Here is a 15425-nt window from a genome sequence, read left to right as displayed (position 1 = left end):
CTCTCTCTCATTCTCTATCTCTTGCTCCTCCTTTAAGATGCCCGTTTATAACTGACTTTGTTGACTCAGCTTTTGGTCGCCTGTCCCTAATATCTCCTCATGTGCCTCAGAGTCAGATGATGTGACGAACAATCGACGGATGGGCCTTGGGGCATTTTGCTACATTAAAGGTGCTATATAAATGCAAGTTTTTGTGGTAACTCTGATCTGCTTCGATTAAGAATGGAACCACAACGGCTGCTTCGACAGGGCGTGTGTGCAGCAGGCTCGCAATAAATGCATTGAGCTGTGAGATTTTTAATTCTATCATCCAATGTGCCTGTCACTGGTGATACCAGCATTAATGCCCATCCCTAATTGTCCTTGAGAAGGTGGAGGTGAGCAGCCTTCTTGAGCCGCTGCAGTCCATGTGGTGTAGGCACGCCCACAGTGCGGTTAGGGAGGGAGCTCCAGGATTTTGACCCAACGACAGGGAAGGAACGGTGATATATTTCCAAATTAGGATGGTGACTGACTTGGAGGGGAAATTCCAGGTGGTGGTGTTCACAAGTGTCTGCTGCCTTTGTCATTCCAGATGGTTGATGTCGCGGGTGTGGAAGGTGCTGTTGAAGAAACCTTGCAGAGTTGCTGCAGCGCATCTTCTAGATGGTGCACACACTGCTGCCACTGTTCATTCAAAGTTGAGCAAGTGAAAGTTTAATGTGGTGGATGGGGTGTGGATCAATCGAGCTGCTTTGTCCTGGATGGTGTCGAGCTTCTTGATTCTGTGTCTTTGTGCAGAAGTGATTTAAAGAGACAGTCCAGTCGTTGGTGTAAGGTTACAGTGGGCTCTGTGTCTGTGCTGCACTAACTCTCTGCTATATGATAACCACAGTGTGATATTGTGTTATTGCAGGAGAAAGACAGCGACGGAGGAGAGATTTTCAGGGACCAGTGACATTGCATTGAACCCCAGTCCACTCTCTGTGAAACACCAGGTACAGGAGCTGTTTACACTCACTCCAAAGCTACAATCTCGTGTGTAGACAACACGTGTCCCAGATTCCCAGTTGGGTTACCCATGGATTTGTACCTGTAAATTCAGCAATGGTTCAGTATTGTGCTGTCTCTTTCTTGTGACACAGCAACTGGTAAAGGCTGTTGTTTAAAATCCCAGAGGGAAACTTTAAACAACTGTCATAACCTATATTTCCCATTGGAATATTTGAGATGCAGCTCAAAGTTCAGGAATAAGACCAACAAATTCTCGAGAGGATTTTATATCAAACGACATGAGACATTTATTAATTTACACGAGTTAAACATATGCACATGGCGTGAAACTAGTTTTATCATAACTTTTTAACAGGTTCTCAAACTAACCTCCTCTGAGACAACCCATAGACTTTAAGCAGACTCCAGGCAAAGCATTTTCACCTCACAAATTCCAAATGAGGTTCCTTTCACTTTGGTTCCTTTGCAGACAGGTGTAGGCTTACAGCTGCTTTCATGTTACAAGCCTCTGCTCTGCACACACAAAACTGCTGAAGTTATACCCAGCGCTTCTCTTTGAATGTAAATTCTCACCGTATCCTCAGGACCTTTGAACTCCATCTCTTCTAACAATAAATCCCGTTTCATAGTATCAATATTATTAGTAATATAAATGTTGATTGGTTTCAGATTTCACTCCCAGGCTTTCAATGATCTATTTAAAAATACAAATTGCCTCTTTGCCTCCCTGTTTACATCTCAAAATTACTTTACATCAAAGCATCCAGACTGGCTGGCTTTAATCCAATTAAAACACACACAAACACACCCACAGATTAAACATCGAATTTAATAAAAATAATTTCCAATAACATGATATCCATTAATTGCATCATGACATTCTGTCTCTCTGTCCCTACCTCTCTTTCTCTCTCTCTCTTTCTCTGTCTCTCATCCTGTCGCTGATTACAAGGGTCATGTTAATGAGCCTCATAGCTGAAACTTGAGTGCATAATCCAAGCCGTCACTCACCAGAGCCATTACCGAGGGAGTGTGAGACAGACAGAGGGTCAGTACTGAGGGAGTTCTGCACTGTCGGAGGGTCAGTACTGAGGGAGCACTGCACAGTCAGAGGGTCAGTACTGAGAGAGCACTGCACTGTCGGAGGGTCAGAACTGAGGGAGTGCTGCACTGTCGGAGGGTCAGTGCTGAGAGTGGTGCACTGTCGGTGGGTCAGTGATGAGGGAGTGCTGCACTGTTGAAGGGTCATTACTGAGGGAGTGCTGCATTGTCGGAGGGTCAGTAATGAGGGAGTGCTGCACAGTTGGAGGATCAGTACTGAGGGAGTGCTGCACTGTCGGGGGGTCAGTATTGAGGGAGTGCTGCATGTTCGGAGGGTCAGTACTGTGAGAGTGCTGCACTGTCGGAGGGTCAGTATTGAGAGAGTGCTGCACTGTCGGAGGGTCAGTACTCAGAGAGTGCTGCACTGTCATACCTGGTTTGTTTCATGTGACATGAGAGAGAGCGAGTTAAATCCACTGAGCCACGACTGACACTAACGTGGCTGCACAATAATTTAACCCTATCAGTGCCATTAAATGATGTCAGGATGTCTTCTGTTTCCATTTCTCTGTAGGGTAAACAGAACGTGCTGATAACTGAGCCCCCGAACACAACCAGGGACACAACTAGAAACGAGGAGACCCCAGCTCCCCGGGGTCCCTCTGAAGGTGCAGTGGGAGGCGATGCTGGACATGGGAACCCCGATGACACTCTCTACACCAATCCCCAAGTCTTCAGGGTGCCCAGTGCTGATGGGTCTGTCCACAAGGAAGAGGAGACGGAATACGCACAGATCAGGTTCGACCAAAATGAGTGTGAAACGGGGAGAGGGAGTGAGGAGGTGTGGGGGTGGGGGTAGGGATTGAGATTCCTGGGAATACGAAACAACCCACTGGGGGAGAGGGGGAGAGAGGGAGGAAGGGATGGAATTGGGCTGCGGTTGGTGTGGTTTAGAATGAAATGTTGCTCCAGAGAGGTTTGGATGCAGAGCCATTGGGGACAGAGCTTCACTGTCTCTCTCTCTCTCCCTTGCTCTCTCCCTCTATCTGTCTCTCTCTTTCTTTCTCTGTCTGTCTCTCATTCTCTATCTCTTGCTCCTCCTTTAAGATGCCCGTTTATAACTGACTTTGTTGACTCAGCTTTTGGTCTCCTGTCCCTAATATCTCCTCATGTGCCTCAGAGTCAGATGATGATGTGACTAATAATCCCCGTATGAGACTTGGGACATTTTGCTATAATAAAAGTGCTATATAACTGCAGGTTGCTGTAGTAACTTTGATCTGCTTCGATTCAGAATGGAACCACAAAGGCTCCTTCGACAGGGCGTGTGTGCAGCAGGCTCGCAATAAATGCATTGAGCTGTGAGATTTTTAATTATTTCATCCAATGTGGCTGACACTGGTGATGCCAGCATTAATGCCCATTCCTAACTGCCCTTGAGAAGGTGGTGGTGAGCTGCCTTCTTGACCCGCTGCAGTCCATGTGGTGTAGGCACACCCACAGTGCGGTTAGGGAGGGAGCACCAGGATTTTGACCCAGTAACAGTGAAGGAACGTTGATATAATTCCAAGTCAGGATGGTGAGTGACTTGGAGGGGAACTTCCAGGTGGTGGTGTTCCCATGTGTCTGCTGCCCTCGTCCTTCTAGATGGTAGAGGTCGCGGGTTTGGTAGGTGCTGTTGAAGGAGCCTTGCTGAGTTGCTGCAGTGCATCTTGTAGCTGGTACACACACTGCTGCTACTGTGTGTTTGTGGTGGAGGGAGTGAATGTTTTAAGTGGTGGATGGGTTGTCGATCAATCGGGCTGCTTTGTCCTGGATGGTGTCGAGCTTCTTGATTCTGTGTCTTTGTGCAGAAGTGATTTAAAGAGACAGTCCTGTCGTTGGTGTAAGGTTACAGTGGAATCTGCGTCAGTGCTGCACTGACTCTCTGCTATATGATAACCACAGTATGATTTTGTGTTATTGCAGGAGAACGACAGCGACGAAGGAGAGGGTTTCAGAGAACAGTGACATTGCATTGACCCCCAGTCCACTCTCTGTGAAGCACCAGGTACAGGAGCTATTTAAACTCCCTCCAAACCTTCAGCCTCAGTGTGTAGACAACACATGTCCCAGATTCCCAGTGGGGTTACCCACGGATTTGTACGTGTGGAATGAGCAATGGTTCAGTATTGTGCAGTCTCTCTGTTATGACACAGCAACTGGTAAAGGCTGTTGTTTAAAATCCCAGAGGAAAACTTTAAACAACTGTCATAACCTATATTTCCAAATGGAATGTTTGAGATGCAGCTTTAAATTCAGGAATAAGACCACCAGTTCTCAAGAGGGGTTAATATCAATGTACGTGAGACATTTTTTAATTTACACAAGCTAAACATATGCACATGGCTACAAATTAGTATTATCATAACTTTTCAACAAATTCGCAAACTAATCAGACACCAGGCAAAGCATTTTCACCTCACAAATTCCAAATGCGGTTCCTTTCACTTTGGTTCCTTTGCAGACAGGTGTAGGCTTACAGCTGCTTTCATATTACAAGCCTCTTCTCTGCACACACAAAACTGCTGAAGTTATACCCAGCGCCTCTCCTTGAATGTAAATTCTCATTGTATCATCAGGACTTTTGAACTCCACCACTTCTAACAATAAATCCCCTATCATAGTATCAATTTTATTCGTAATATATATGTTGATTGGTTTATGATTTCACTCTCAGACATTCAATGCTCTGTTTAAAAATGCAATTTGCCTCTTTAGCTCTTCGTTTATATCTCAGAACTACTATACATCAAACCACCTAGACTGGCTGGCTTTAATCCAATTAAAACACACACAGACACACCCACAGACTAAGCCTCTGTTTAAAAAGACAATTTCCAAACACATTACATATATTAATCGATTCATGACGCTCTGCCTCTATCCCTTTCTCTCTTTCTTTTTCTCTCTCCCTCTCTCTCACTCTCATCCTCTCTCTGATTACAACTTATTGTTATTGAGACTCACACCAGACACCTGATTGCAGAATCCAAGCCGGAACTCGCCAGAGTCATAAGCAAGGGAGTGTGAAACTGACAGGGGGTCAGGGTTGAGGAGGTGCTGCACTGCCGGAGTGTCAGTACTGAGGATGTGCTGAACTGTTGGAGGGCCAGTACTGAGGGAGTGCTGAACTGTTGGAGGGTCAGTGCTGAGAAAGTGCTGTACTGTCAGAGGGTCAGTACTGAGAAAGTGCTGTACTGTCAGAGGGTCAGTTCTGAGGGAGTGCTGCACTGTCAGATGGTCAGTAATGAGGAAGTGCTGCACAGTCGGGGGATCAGCACTGAGGAAGTGCTGCATTGCCATAGGTGGTATCTTTTATATGATATGAGAGAGAGGGTTAAACCTACTGAGCCACAACTGACACTAACGAGGCTGCACAATAATTTAACCCTATCAGTGGTAGTAAATGATGTGCGGATGTCTTCTGTTTCCATTTCTCTGTAGGGCAAACAGAACGTGCTGATTACTGAGCCCCGGAACACAACCAGAGACAAAACTAGCGAGGGGGATACCCCAGCTCCCCGGGATATCTCTGAAGGTGCAGTGGGAGGCGATGCTGGACATAGGAACCCCGACAAAACCGACGACCTTCTCTACGCCAATCCCCAAGTCTTGAGGGTGCCCAGTGGTGATGGGACTGTCCACAGGGAAGAGGAGACGGAATACGCACAGATAAGATTCAAGCGACGCTGAGTGTGAAACGGGGAGAGGGGGTGAGGAGGGTTGGGAGTGGGGGCGGGGGCAGGGATTGAGATTCCTGAGAACACGAAACAACCCTTTGGGGGAGAGGGGGAGAGAAGGAGAAAGGGACTGAATGGGTCTGTGGTTGGCGTGGTTTGGAATGAAATTCTTCTCCAGTGACAACTTGATGCTGAGCCATTGGTGAAAGATATTCAGTGCCTTTCTCTTTCTCTATCACTCTGTCTCTCTCTCTCCTTCTCCTTCTCTGTCTATCACTCTCACTCTCTCTCTCTCTCTCTCCTGCTATAACACAGTCCTTATTAACTAGCTTTGTTGACACAGCTTTTGGTCATCTGTCCATAATATCTCATTATGTGTCTCAGAGATGGATTTATTTGTGGTTAACAATCCCCTGGAGTGCATTGGGACAGTTTGCTACATTAAATGTGCTAGATCAATGCAAGTTCTTGTGGTAACGTTGACCTGCCTCGAATCAGAATGGAACCACGGAGGGTCCTTCGCCAGGGTGTGTGTGCAGCAGGCTCGCAATAAATACATTGCACGGCAAGAACTAAGCATGTCTTTGATGCTGATGCATCCCAGTCCTGCTGTGTGGACACATCACAACCGAGGGACTGCCTCACTGCGTGCAGCCAACATGGTCGAATAGTAATGAGCAGAAATGTTACGTCGCTGAACTTTGTTAACATTTCAGAATGTGCTTTCTGAATACTGAAACTTGTTTATTCTGTGATAGATTACAAGAAGCTTTTGCATTTTCTATAATATTACATTTATTGTCAAAAGGGATTAAAATGCTCAGACTGTTCTGCACAGATATATTGTTATTAAACATCTTACTCGGGAACAAACTTCCAGCTCCAATCTGTTAATTCATGACATTGCATTCCTCTACCAAATTGTGTAAATTCCTGTGTCCATCTTTATCATGAAAATTTCCCATGTAGACATGTCATACTGTACTTACACTCTCCTGCCAGTGGTGGTGCTGTAAACACACCAATTTGCTTCTCAGAGACTGCAGGACATCTCCCAGTTGTCTTTACGATATTAGTAAGATACAGGGAATGGGAACAATCTTCACAATGTGGTTACGATGTTGTTGAGACAGAGAGCTGGTGAAAACTCTCCCCCTCCCCAGAGTTGTGGGCAGAGTCAGTTCTGGCTGTGAGACACACACACTTATCCCACGCCCCCTGTCATTTCCCCATCCCTGCTCTAACTTAGCAGTTTTAGACATGAATGTCGGGGCCCACAGGAAAGTGTGGAAGGGCTGCCCATTGGAGCTGGAGCAAGGAACCTGGTGGGTCTCCCAGGATAGAATGGCGGAGTGGGGGAGGGGGAGCAGTGGGGTCAATATCCACATCCTCCCCAACACCACCATCACTGTCACTACCAAGAGGGAACATCAGTCTCGAGGCTGAGTCCAGAATCTGACCAACTGAGGCAAACCCACACTGAAACCAGCATCAACCAGTGTCCCAGTAAATAAGGTCAGAGTCGGGGAAAATGGGAAAAAGACAGAAAGGTCCTTAATCTGAATGCACAAAAGAGAGAATCTAACCATCTCTCGTTGACATTCAATGTCATCACCATCACTGAATTCCCCACTGTCAACAGCCTGGGGCTTAACTTAGTCCAGAAACTGAACTGGACCAACCATATAAATGCTATGATTGTTATAGCCTGTCAGAGGCTGGGAATCCTGCGGTGAGTAACTCACCTCCTAACTCCTCAAAACCTGTCCATCATCGACATAGCACAAGGCAGGAGTGTGAATGGAATACTCCCCACTTGCCTGGATGACTGCAGCCCCAACAACACTCAAGAAACTCGACACCATCCGGGACAAAGCAGCCCGCTTTATTGGCACCCCATCAACCACATCAAACATTCACTCCCTCCATCGTCATTGCTCAGTGGCAGCAGTGTGTCCCATCTTCAATATAAACTTCAGCAACTCAGCAAGGTTCCTTCAACAGCACCTTCCAAACCCACAGCCTCTACCATCGAGAAGCACAAGGGCAGCAGAGAAAGGGGAACACTAGCACCTGGAAGTTCCCCTCCAAGGCACACATCATCCTGATTTTGAAATATATCGCCGTTCCTTCACTGCCACTGGGTCAAAATCTTGGAATTCCTTCTCTAACAGCATTGTGAGTGTACCTACACCACATGGTGTGCAGAGGTTCAAGAAGGCAGGTCACCACCACCTTCTCCAGTTAATTAAGGATGGGCCATAAATGCTGGCCTAACCAGTGATGCCCACTTCCCATGGAAGAATGAATATACAAAAAATATATTTGGAACAAAATGAATGAAGTCATAGCACAAATAGCGATTAATGGGTACGATAAGATAGACACTGCAGAGAGTTGGTTGCAAGGTGACCAAGGTTGGAAATTGAAAATTGAAGGAGATTTGGAATTTTGAAAGGAAAGGAAAAATGTAAAGGAGGTGGGGTAGCTCTGTTAATAAAAGATGAAACCTGTAAAGTAGTGAGAAATGATTTTGGCTCAGATGTCAAGATGCACAGTCAGTTTGGGTGAATGTAAGAAATAGGAAGGGAAAGAAATCTCTGGTGGGTTGGTTCATACTCCCCCCTGACAGTAGTTACACTGCAGGGACAGATTATAAATCAATACATGAGGAGGTTTGTGAGAAAGGCAACACAACAATCATGGGAGTTTACAATCGTCATATAGGTTAGACAAATCAAATTAACAAATGTAGCTTTCAGCGAGATTTCAGAGATTGTATTCAGGACAGTATTTCAGAACAATCCAACATAGAACCAACCAGGGAAGAGGCTGTTTTAGACCTGGCAATGTTTAATGAGAGAAGACTAATTAACATCTCATTGTAAAAGACCCTCAAGGGAAGAGTAATAAAACCGTGTTGAAATTGAATATTCAGTTTAGAAACCTGCGTCTTAAGCTAGTGGCATAAACGTAACCAAAGGCAATTACACGGTTTGAAAGCAGAGTCAGCCCAAGTAGAGTGGGACAGCAGGTTAAAGCGGGGGTGGTAGATGAGGAGTCACAGGCATCTAAAGAGATCTTTCATAAATGCCAATAAAGATATATTGCATTCAGAAAGAAAGAATCGATAAGAAGGATGGAGCTTCGGCAGCTAACTCAGGAAGCTAAGGTATCCAATTGTGAGATAAAGCCAGCAATGTTGGGAAGCTTCGTGATAGGCTGGAGATTGGGAAAATTTGAGAAACCAGTAAAGTGAGAGAAGAAATATAAGGCGGCAGAAATGATAATATGAGAGTAAACTAGCAAGAACCATAAACAATGACAGTGAGATGTTTTATATTGAAATAAGAGAGAAGCTACAATAAAAATCAGACACATAGACAATCAGACTGGGGAATTAATAATGGGAAACAAGGAAATGACAGAGACTTTCAAGAAGAATTCTATGTCTGTCTTCACAGTAAAAATCTCTAAAACCATCCCAATAGCAGGAGAAAGTCAAGGTGCAACAAGGAGGGAGGAACATAAAACAATCACTGACACCAGAGGAAAAGTATTCAGAAAACTAATGGGACAAATGTTCACAAGTCCCATGGAGCAGACGGCCTGAATCTGAGAGTCTGAAAGGAAATGGCTACAGAGACGGTGGCTGCATTGGTTGTAATCTTCCCGAATTCCTTAGATTATGGGAATGTCCCAGCGGATTGGAAAAACATAAATGAAACACCCCTGTTCAAGAATATGGGGGGAGACAGAAAGCAAGAAACTACAGGTCAGTTAGCCTAACTTCTGTCATTGGGAAAATAACAGAATTCATTATGAAGGAGGTAGCAGCAGGACATTTCGAAAACCATAATATAATCAGACAGAGTCAACGTGGGTTTGTGAAAGGGATATCATGTTTGAAAAAAATATTAGATTTCCTTGAGGATGTAACAAGTGGATTGGATAAAGGGGAACCTGTAGATGTGGTGAATTTGGGATTATGACACAGCCAATAGTAAAGGCTGAGTTGTTCAAGTCCCAGAGGGAAAATTGAAATAACTGTCATAACCCAATTTTGCTATTTGTAATTTCGAGATGAAGACTTTGAATTCAGTAGGAATAAGACCACCGAGTCTTGTGGGTTTTTTATATAAAACTAAATAAACCATTTACTAATTTAACAACAAATTTAACACATACACATTGGCTACAAATAACTACTATAATAACTTTTTTAACAAATCCCCCAATAAATCACCCCGACGTAAATCTCAACAAAGGCAACAATGAACCATTGACCTAATATAGACACCAGGCAAAGCACATTTAACATTACGAATTCCGAATGAGATTCCTTTGCAAGTTGATTGGAGGAGACAGTCTGGTTAGGTCTGAAATGCCTCTGCCTCACACACACAAACTCCTTTCTTTATATAGCTAGTTTTCCCATTGAATATAAAATTTCTATTGTATCACTCGGTCTTCTGAACTCCAGCTCTCCGACAAATAAAGCCCCCTTTCATAGCACCAATTTCATTAGTAAGTTGAAAAAAAAAACACAACTTTTGGATTCTTCTAACTAGGTGCAAGGTTTTAGACCCAGTCTTGAATGGTTTATTCAACAATTGCAAATGAACACTTTACTGTTCTCCTCACAATTCACCCAATTAACATCTCAAAACTACTAAACATCAAAGCACACAGACCAGCTGGCTTTAATCCAATTAAGACACACAAAGACACACACCTACACGTGTACCATCGTTAGAATTCTATTTTAAAAAACAATTTCCAAAAACATTTAACACACAAATATCTCTTCATGACATTGGATTTCCTAAAGGCATTCGATAAGGTGCCACATAAAAGGATACTGCACAGGCTGAAATTGGATGGTGTTGGGGGTGATATATTAATATGGATAGAGGACTGGCTAACTGACAGGAAACAGAGAGCCAAGATAAATGGGTGATTTTCAGCTTGGTAAACAGTAACTTGTGGAGTGCCACAGGGATCAGTGCTGAGGCCTCAACTATTCACAATCTACATTAGTGTCTTGGACGAAGAGACTGACTGTACTGTAGACAGCTTTTCTGACTGTATGGTGCAGATAGGTAGGAAATATATAAGCTGGTGAGCAAAGCAAGTTGTGAGGAGGACACAAAGAGGCTGCAGAGGGTGATAAATAGTTTCAGTGAGTGGACTAAAAAATGAGTGGATGGAATATGAGGAGGGAAAATGCCCGGTTGTCCAGCTGATCCTATTTGTTCTGTTCTTATGTCCTTATACAGACACAGGTTTTACTGACAGTGCACAGCAAAGTGCTGTTCCATCACTTTGATCCAACTTACTCATTTTCACTCACAGTGACACATCAGCTGTTTCTAATTAAAGACACAGAGAGAGTAGCACAGGAAGAGGTTATTCAACCCAAGCAGAGCGTGTGGGCAGTTCTTCCCCAGGCGAGCAGTCGGACAGGTCCTGGGTAAGTAACAGAACGATTGGAATTCACATCCACGACCAACACTGTCCTTTGTTGATGTTGTGACTTTATAAAGACAGATTCCAATGATTGATGCCTTTGAAAGATTTCATTTGATTATTGAGATCAGGGTGTGAGGCTCAAGTCTGTTGTACAGTGCATCTTTCTAGCTCAAGGGGCGAGGGAAGTGCAGAGACATGAGCTTTGGGGTGTCCTGAGGCGGTAAAAGGTGCTATAGAAATGCAAACCCTACATAGCTTTTCTTTCTTAAAGTCTTGCAACTCTCTGCAGAGCACCTATCATCCCACAGAGAATCAAGTGAGTCTGTGAAGACATTGTCTAAAAGGAGTTCTGATCTCCTGAGAGCTGTCGGACAAGAGGTAATGTCTCATTAACTCCTTTCTCTTTCAGAACTTGTGAGTGAGAAGTGGATAAAATACCTGGGAGTGGACAATGATCGGGAAATCATACTTCCTCCTGTCACTTCTCCAAGGTAATATCATCGTCAGCTCGGACAGATTTATGGTTAACAAACTTTGTAAAAGATCATTCTTATTGAGCTGTGATTGGGAACCGATTCAGCAGTGAGTCAGCGTACAAACTCACACCTAGTCCCATTCACCCATCACCCCTGTGCTCACTGATATACACTGACTCCCTGTCTGACAGCAGAATTGGAGGAGAGCAGAGGTCTCAGAAGGTTGTAGGGGCTGGAGGAGGTTACAGAGTTAGGCAGGATTGTAGCAGTTGGAGCAGAATCTTAAACTTCAGGTGATGTCTGTCGTTGGTCAGTGAGTGATGGGGAGTGATGGGTTGAGTAGAAAATCAGGGATGAAAACTGGGAGATTAAGTCTATCCTGATGCTCGGTCTCTGATAGCAATAACCTGAAATTTGTGTCTTTTGCTGATTTTAGACAGAATTTCCCATGAAGACAGCACAGCAGTTCCTAGAATAGACAGGCTGTTCAGCGTCACACTTCCTGTCCATTCTCACCATGCTAGAAACTTCGATAAGGGAGCAAGATAACTGAAAGAGAGAAGAAAGGGAAAGCTGTCTGTGTGTAAAGGTGTCAAATATTCTGAGTTATCATGATTGTTTCTGATCTGCTGCAGAGTTTAAATTTCACAGAATCTGAGCACTTTGCAGCTCAGAGAGAGACCCCTGACTGACTGACTGCCTGAAAGGGCGGTGGAAGCAGATTCAACAAGAACTTTCAGAAGGGGACCTGGATAAATACTTGAAGGGGACATTTTGCAGGGCTGTGGAGGAGAGAGCAGAGGTGAGAGTGGGAATAACTGGACAGATCTTTCAAAGACTGAAATATTCACAATCTACATTAGTGACTTGGATGAAGGGACTGACTGAACTGTAAACAAATTTTCTGACTGTATGGTGCAGACAGGTAGGAAAGATGTATGCTGGGTATGAAAGCAAATTGTGAGGAGGACACAAAGAGGCTGCAGAGGGTGATAAATAGTTTCAGTGTGTGGATAAAAAACTGAATGGTTGGCATCTAAGGAGGGAAAATGTCAGGTTGTCCAGCTGGTCCTATCTGTTCTGTTCTTATATGCTTATACAGACACAGGGTTTACTGACAGTGCACAGCAAAGTGCTGTTCTCTCACTTTGATACAACTTCCTCATTTTCACTGAAAGTGATACATCAGCTCTTTCTAATTAAATACACAGAGGGAGCAGCACAGGAAGAGGTCATTCAACCCAAGCAGAGCGTGTGGGCAGTTACTCCACAAGCGAGAAGTCAAACAGGTCCTGGGTAAGTAACACAACGATTGGAAATCACTTCAATGACCAACATCGTCCTTTGTTGATGTTGTGACTTTATAAAGACAGATCCCAATGATTGATGCCTTTGATAGATTTCTACTGATTATTGAGATCTGGGTGTGAGGCTCAAGTCTGTTGTACAGAACTTCTTTCTAGCTCAAGGGATGAGGGAAGTGCAGAGGCATGAGCGTTCGGACATCCTGAGGTGTTGAAAGGCGCTATGGAATTGCAAGTCTTTCAATGTTTTTCTTTCCTAAAGCCTTGTAACTCTCTGCAGAGCACCTATCATCCCACAGAGAATCAAATTAGTCTATGAAGACATTGTTTAAAGCAGTTCTGATCTCTTGAGAGCTGTCGGACAAGAGGTGTGGTCACATTAACTCCTTTCTTTTTCACAGCTTGAGAGTGAGAAGCCGATGAAATATCTGGGAGTGGACAATGATCGGGAAATCTTACTTCCTCCTGTCACTTCTCCAAGGTAATATCATCGTCAGCTCGGACAGATTTATGGTTAATAGTCTTTGTAAAAGATCACTCTTATTGAGCTGTGATTGGGAAACGATTCAGCAGTGAGCCAGTGTCCAAACTCACACCAAGTTCCATTCACCCATCACCCCTGTGCTCACTGATATACACTGACTCCCTGTCTGACAGCAGAATTTTAGGAGAGCAGAGACCTCAGAGGGTTGTCGGGGCTGGAGGATGTTACAGAGTTAGACAGGATTGTGGCAGCTAGAGCAGAATCTTAAACTTCAGGTGATGTCCGGCATTGGTCAGTGAGCGATGGGGAGTGATGGGTTGAGTAGAAAATTTGGGATGAAAACTGGGGGATGAAGTCTATCCAGGTGCTAGGACTCTGATAGCAATAACCTGAAATTTGTGTCCTTTGCTGGTTTAAGTCAGAATTTCCCATGAAGACAACACAGCAGCTCCTAGACTAGAGAGGCTGTTCAGCGTCACACTTCCTGTCCATTCTCACCTTGCGAGAAACTTCGATAAGGGAGCAAGATAACTGAAAGAGAAAGAAAGGCATAGCTGTCCGTGTCTAAACTTGCCTAATATTCTGAGTTATCATGAGTGTCTCTGATCTACTCCAGAGTTTAAAATTCACAGAATCTTAGCACTTTACAGCTCAGAGAGAGACCATTGACTCCCTGCCTGAAAGGGCGGTGGAAGCACATTGAACAAGAACTTTCAGAAGGGGAACTGGATAAATACTTGAAGGCGAAATTTTGCAGGGCTGTGGAGGCGATAGCAGAGGTGAGAGTGGGAATAATTGGACAGATATTTCAAAACCTCAACTATTTACAATCTAGATTAGTGACTTGGATGAAGGGACTGACTGTACTGTAAACAGATTTTCTCACTGTATGCTGCAGGTAGGTAGGAAAGATGTAAGCTGGGTAGGAAAGCAAGTTGTGAGGAGGACACAAAGAGGCTGCAGAGGGTGAAAAATAGTTTCAGTGAGTGGATAAAAAAACGAATGGTTGGCATATCATGAGGGAAAATGTCAGGTTGTCCAGCTGGTCCACTTTGTTCTGTTCTTATATCCTTATACAGACACCGGGTTCACTGAGAGTGCACAGCAAAGTGCTGTTCTCTCACTTTGTTCCAGCTTCCTCATTTTCACTCACAGTGACACATCAGCTCTTTCTAAATAAATACACAGAGGGATCAGCACAGGAAGAGGTCATTCAACCCAAGTAGAGCGTGTGGGCAGTTCGTCCTCATTCGAGCAGTCCGACAGGTCCTGGGTAAGTAATGGACCGATTGGAATTCACTTCCACTGCCAACACCGTCCTTTGTTGATGTTGTAACTTTATAAAGACAGATTCCAAGGATTGATCCATTTGAAAGATTTCTACTGAGTATTGAGATCTGGGTGTGAGGCTCAAGTCTGTTGTACAGAACATCTTTCTAGCTCAAGGCATGAGGGAAGTGCAGAGACATGAGCTTTGTGATGTACTGAGGTGGAGAAAGGCGCTATGGAAATGCAAGTCCTTCATTGTTTTTCTTTCTTAAAGCCTTGTAACTCTCTGCAGAGCACCTATCATCCCACTGAGAATCAGATTAGTCAGTGAAGACATTGTCTAAAAGCAGTTCTGATCTCTCGAGAGCTGTCGGACAAGAGGTGAGATCTCATTAACCCCTTTCTCTTTCAGAGAGTGTGAAACTGATGAAATATCTGGGAGTGTACGATGATCGGGAAATCTTACTTCCTCCTGTCACTTCTCCAAGGTAATATCATCGTCAGCTCGGACAGATTTAATGTTAATAGTCTTTGTAAAGATCATTCTTATTGAGCTCTGATTGGGATCCGATTCAGCAGTGAGCCAATGTACAAACTCACACCAAGTCCCATTCACCCATCACCCCTGTGCTCACTGATATACACTGACTACTTGTCTGACAGC

General features: G+C 44.2%; 1 protein-coding gene across 32 annotated transcripts in view; it reads left to right on the top strand.

Annotated features, from left to right (window-relative positions):
• The window catches only part of LOC144671591 (uncharacterized), a 320132-nt gene that overhangs the window by 65875 nt on the left and 238832 nt on the right, over window positions 1–15425 (top strand). For 8 of the 32 annotated variants that reach the window (XM_078533577.1, XM_078533575.1, XM_078533580.1 and 5 more), the window contains one exon: window positions 12883–12935. The exons of 2 other annotated variants lie outside the window; for them this stretch is intronic. In XM_078533577.1, the coding sequence (XP_078389703.1) occupies window positions 12883–12935 (53 nt within the window). Of the gene's footprint in view, window positions 1–895; window positions 978–2608; window positions 2833–4002; window positions 4085–5520; window positions 5751–11129; window positions 11230–11637; window positions 11720–12882; window positions 12936–13409; window positions 13490–14647; window positions 14701–15078; window positions 15250–15425 lie in introns of those variants that run through there. 22 more of the 32 variants (XM_078533557.1, XM_078533589.1, XM_078533563.1 and 19 more) reach the window with 12 other exon arrangements.

The sequence above is a fragment of the Cetorhinus maximus genome, chromosome 33 (assembly GCF_964194155.1).
Source record: "Cetorhinus maximus chromosome 33, sCetMax3.hap1.1, whole genome shotgun sequence".
Taxonomy (NCBI): domain Eukaryota; kingdom Metazoa; phylum Chordata; class Chondrichthyes; order Lamniformes; family Cetorhinidae; genus Cetorhinus; species Cetorhinus maximus.
This window is presented reverse-complemented; position numbering and strand designations above follow the sequence as displayed.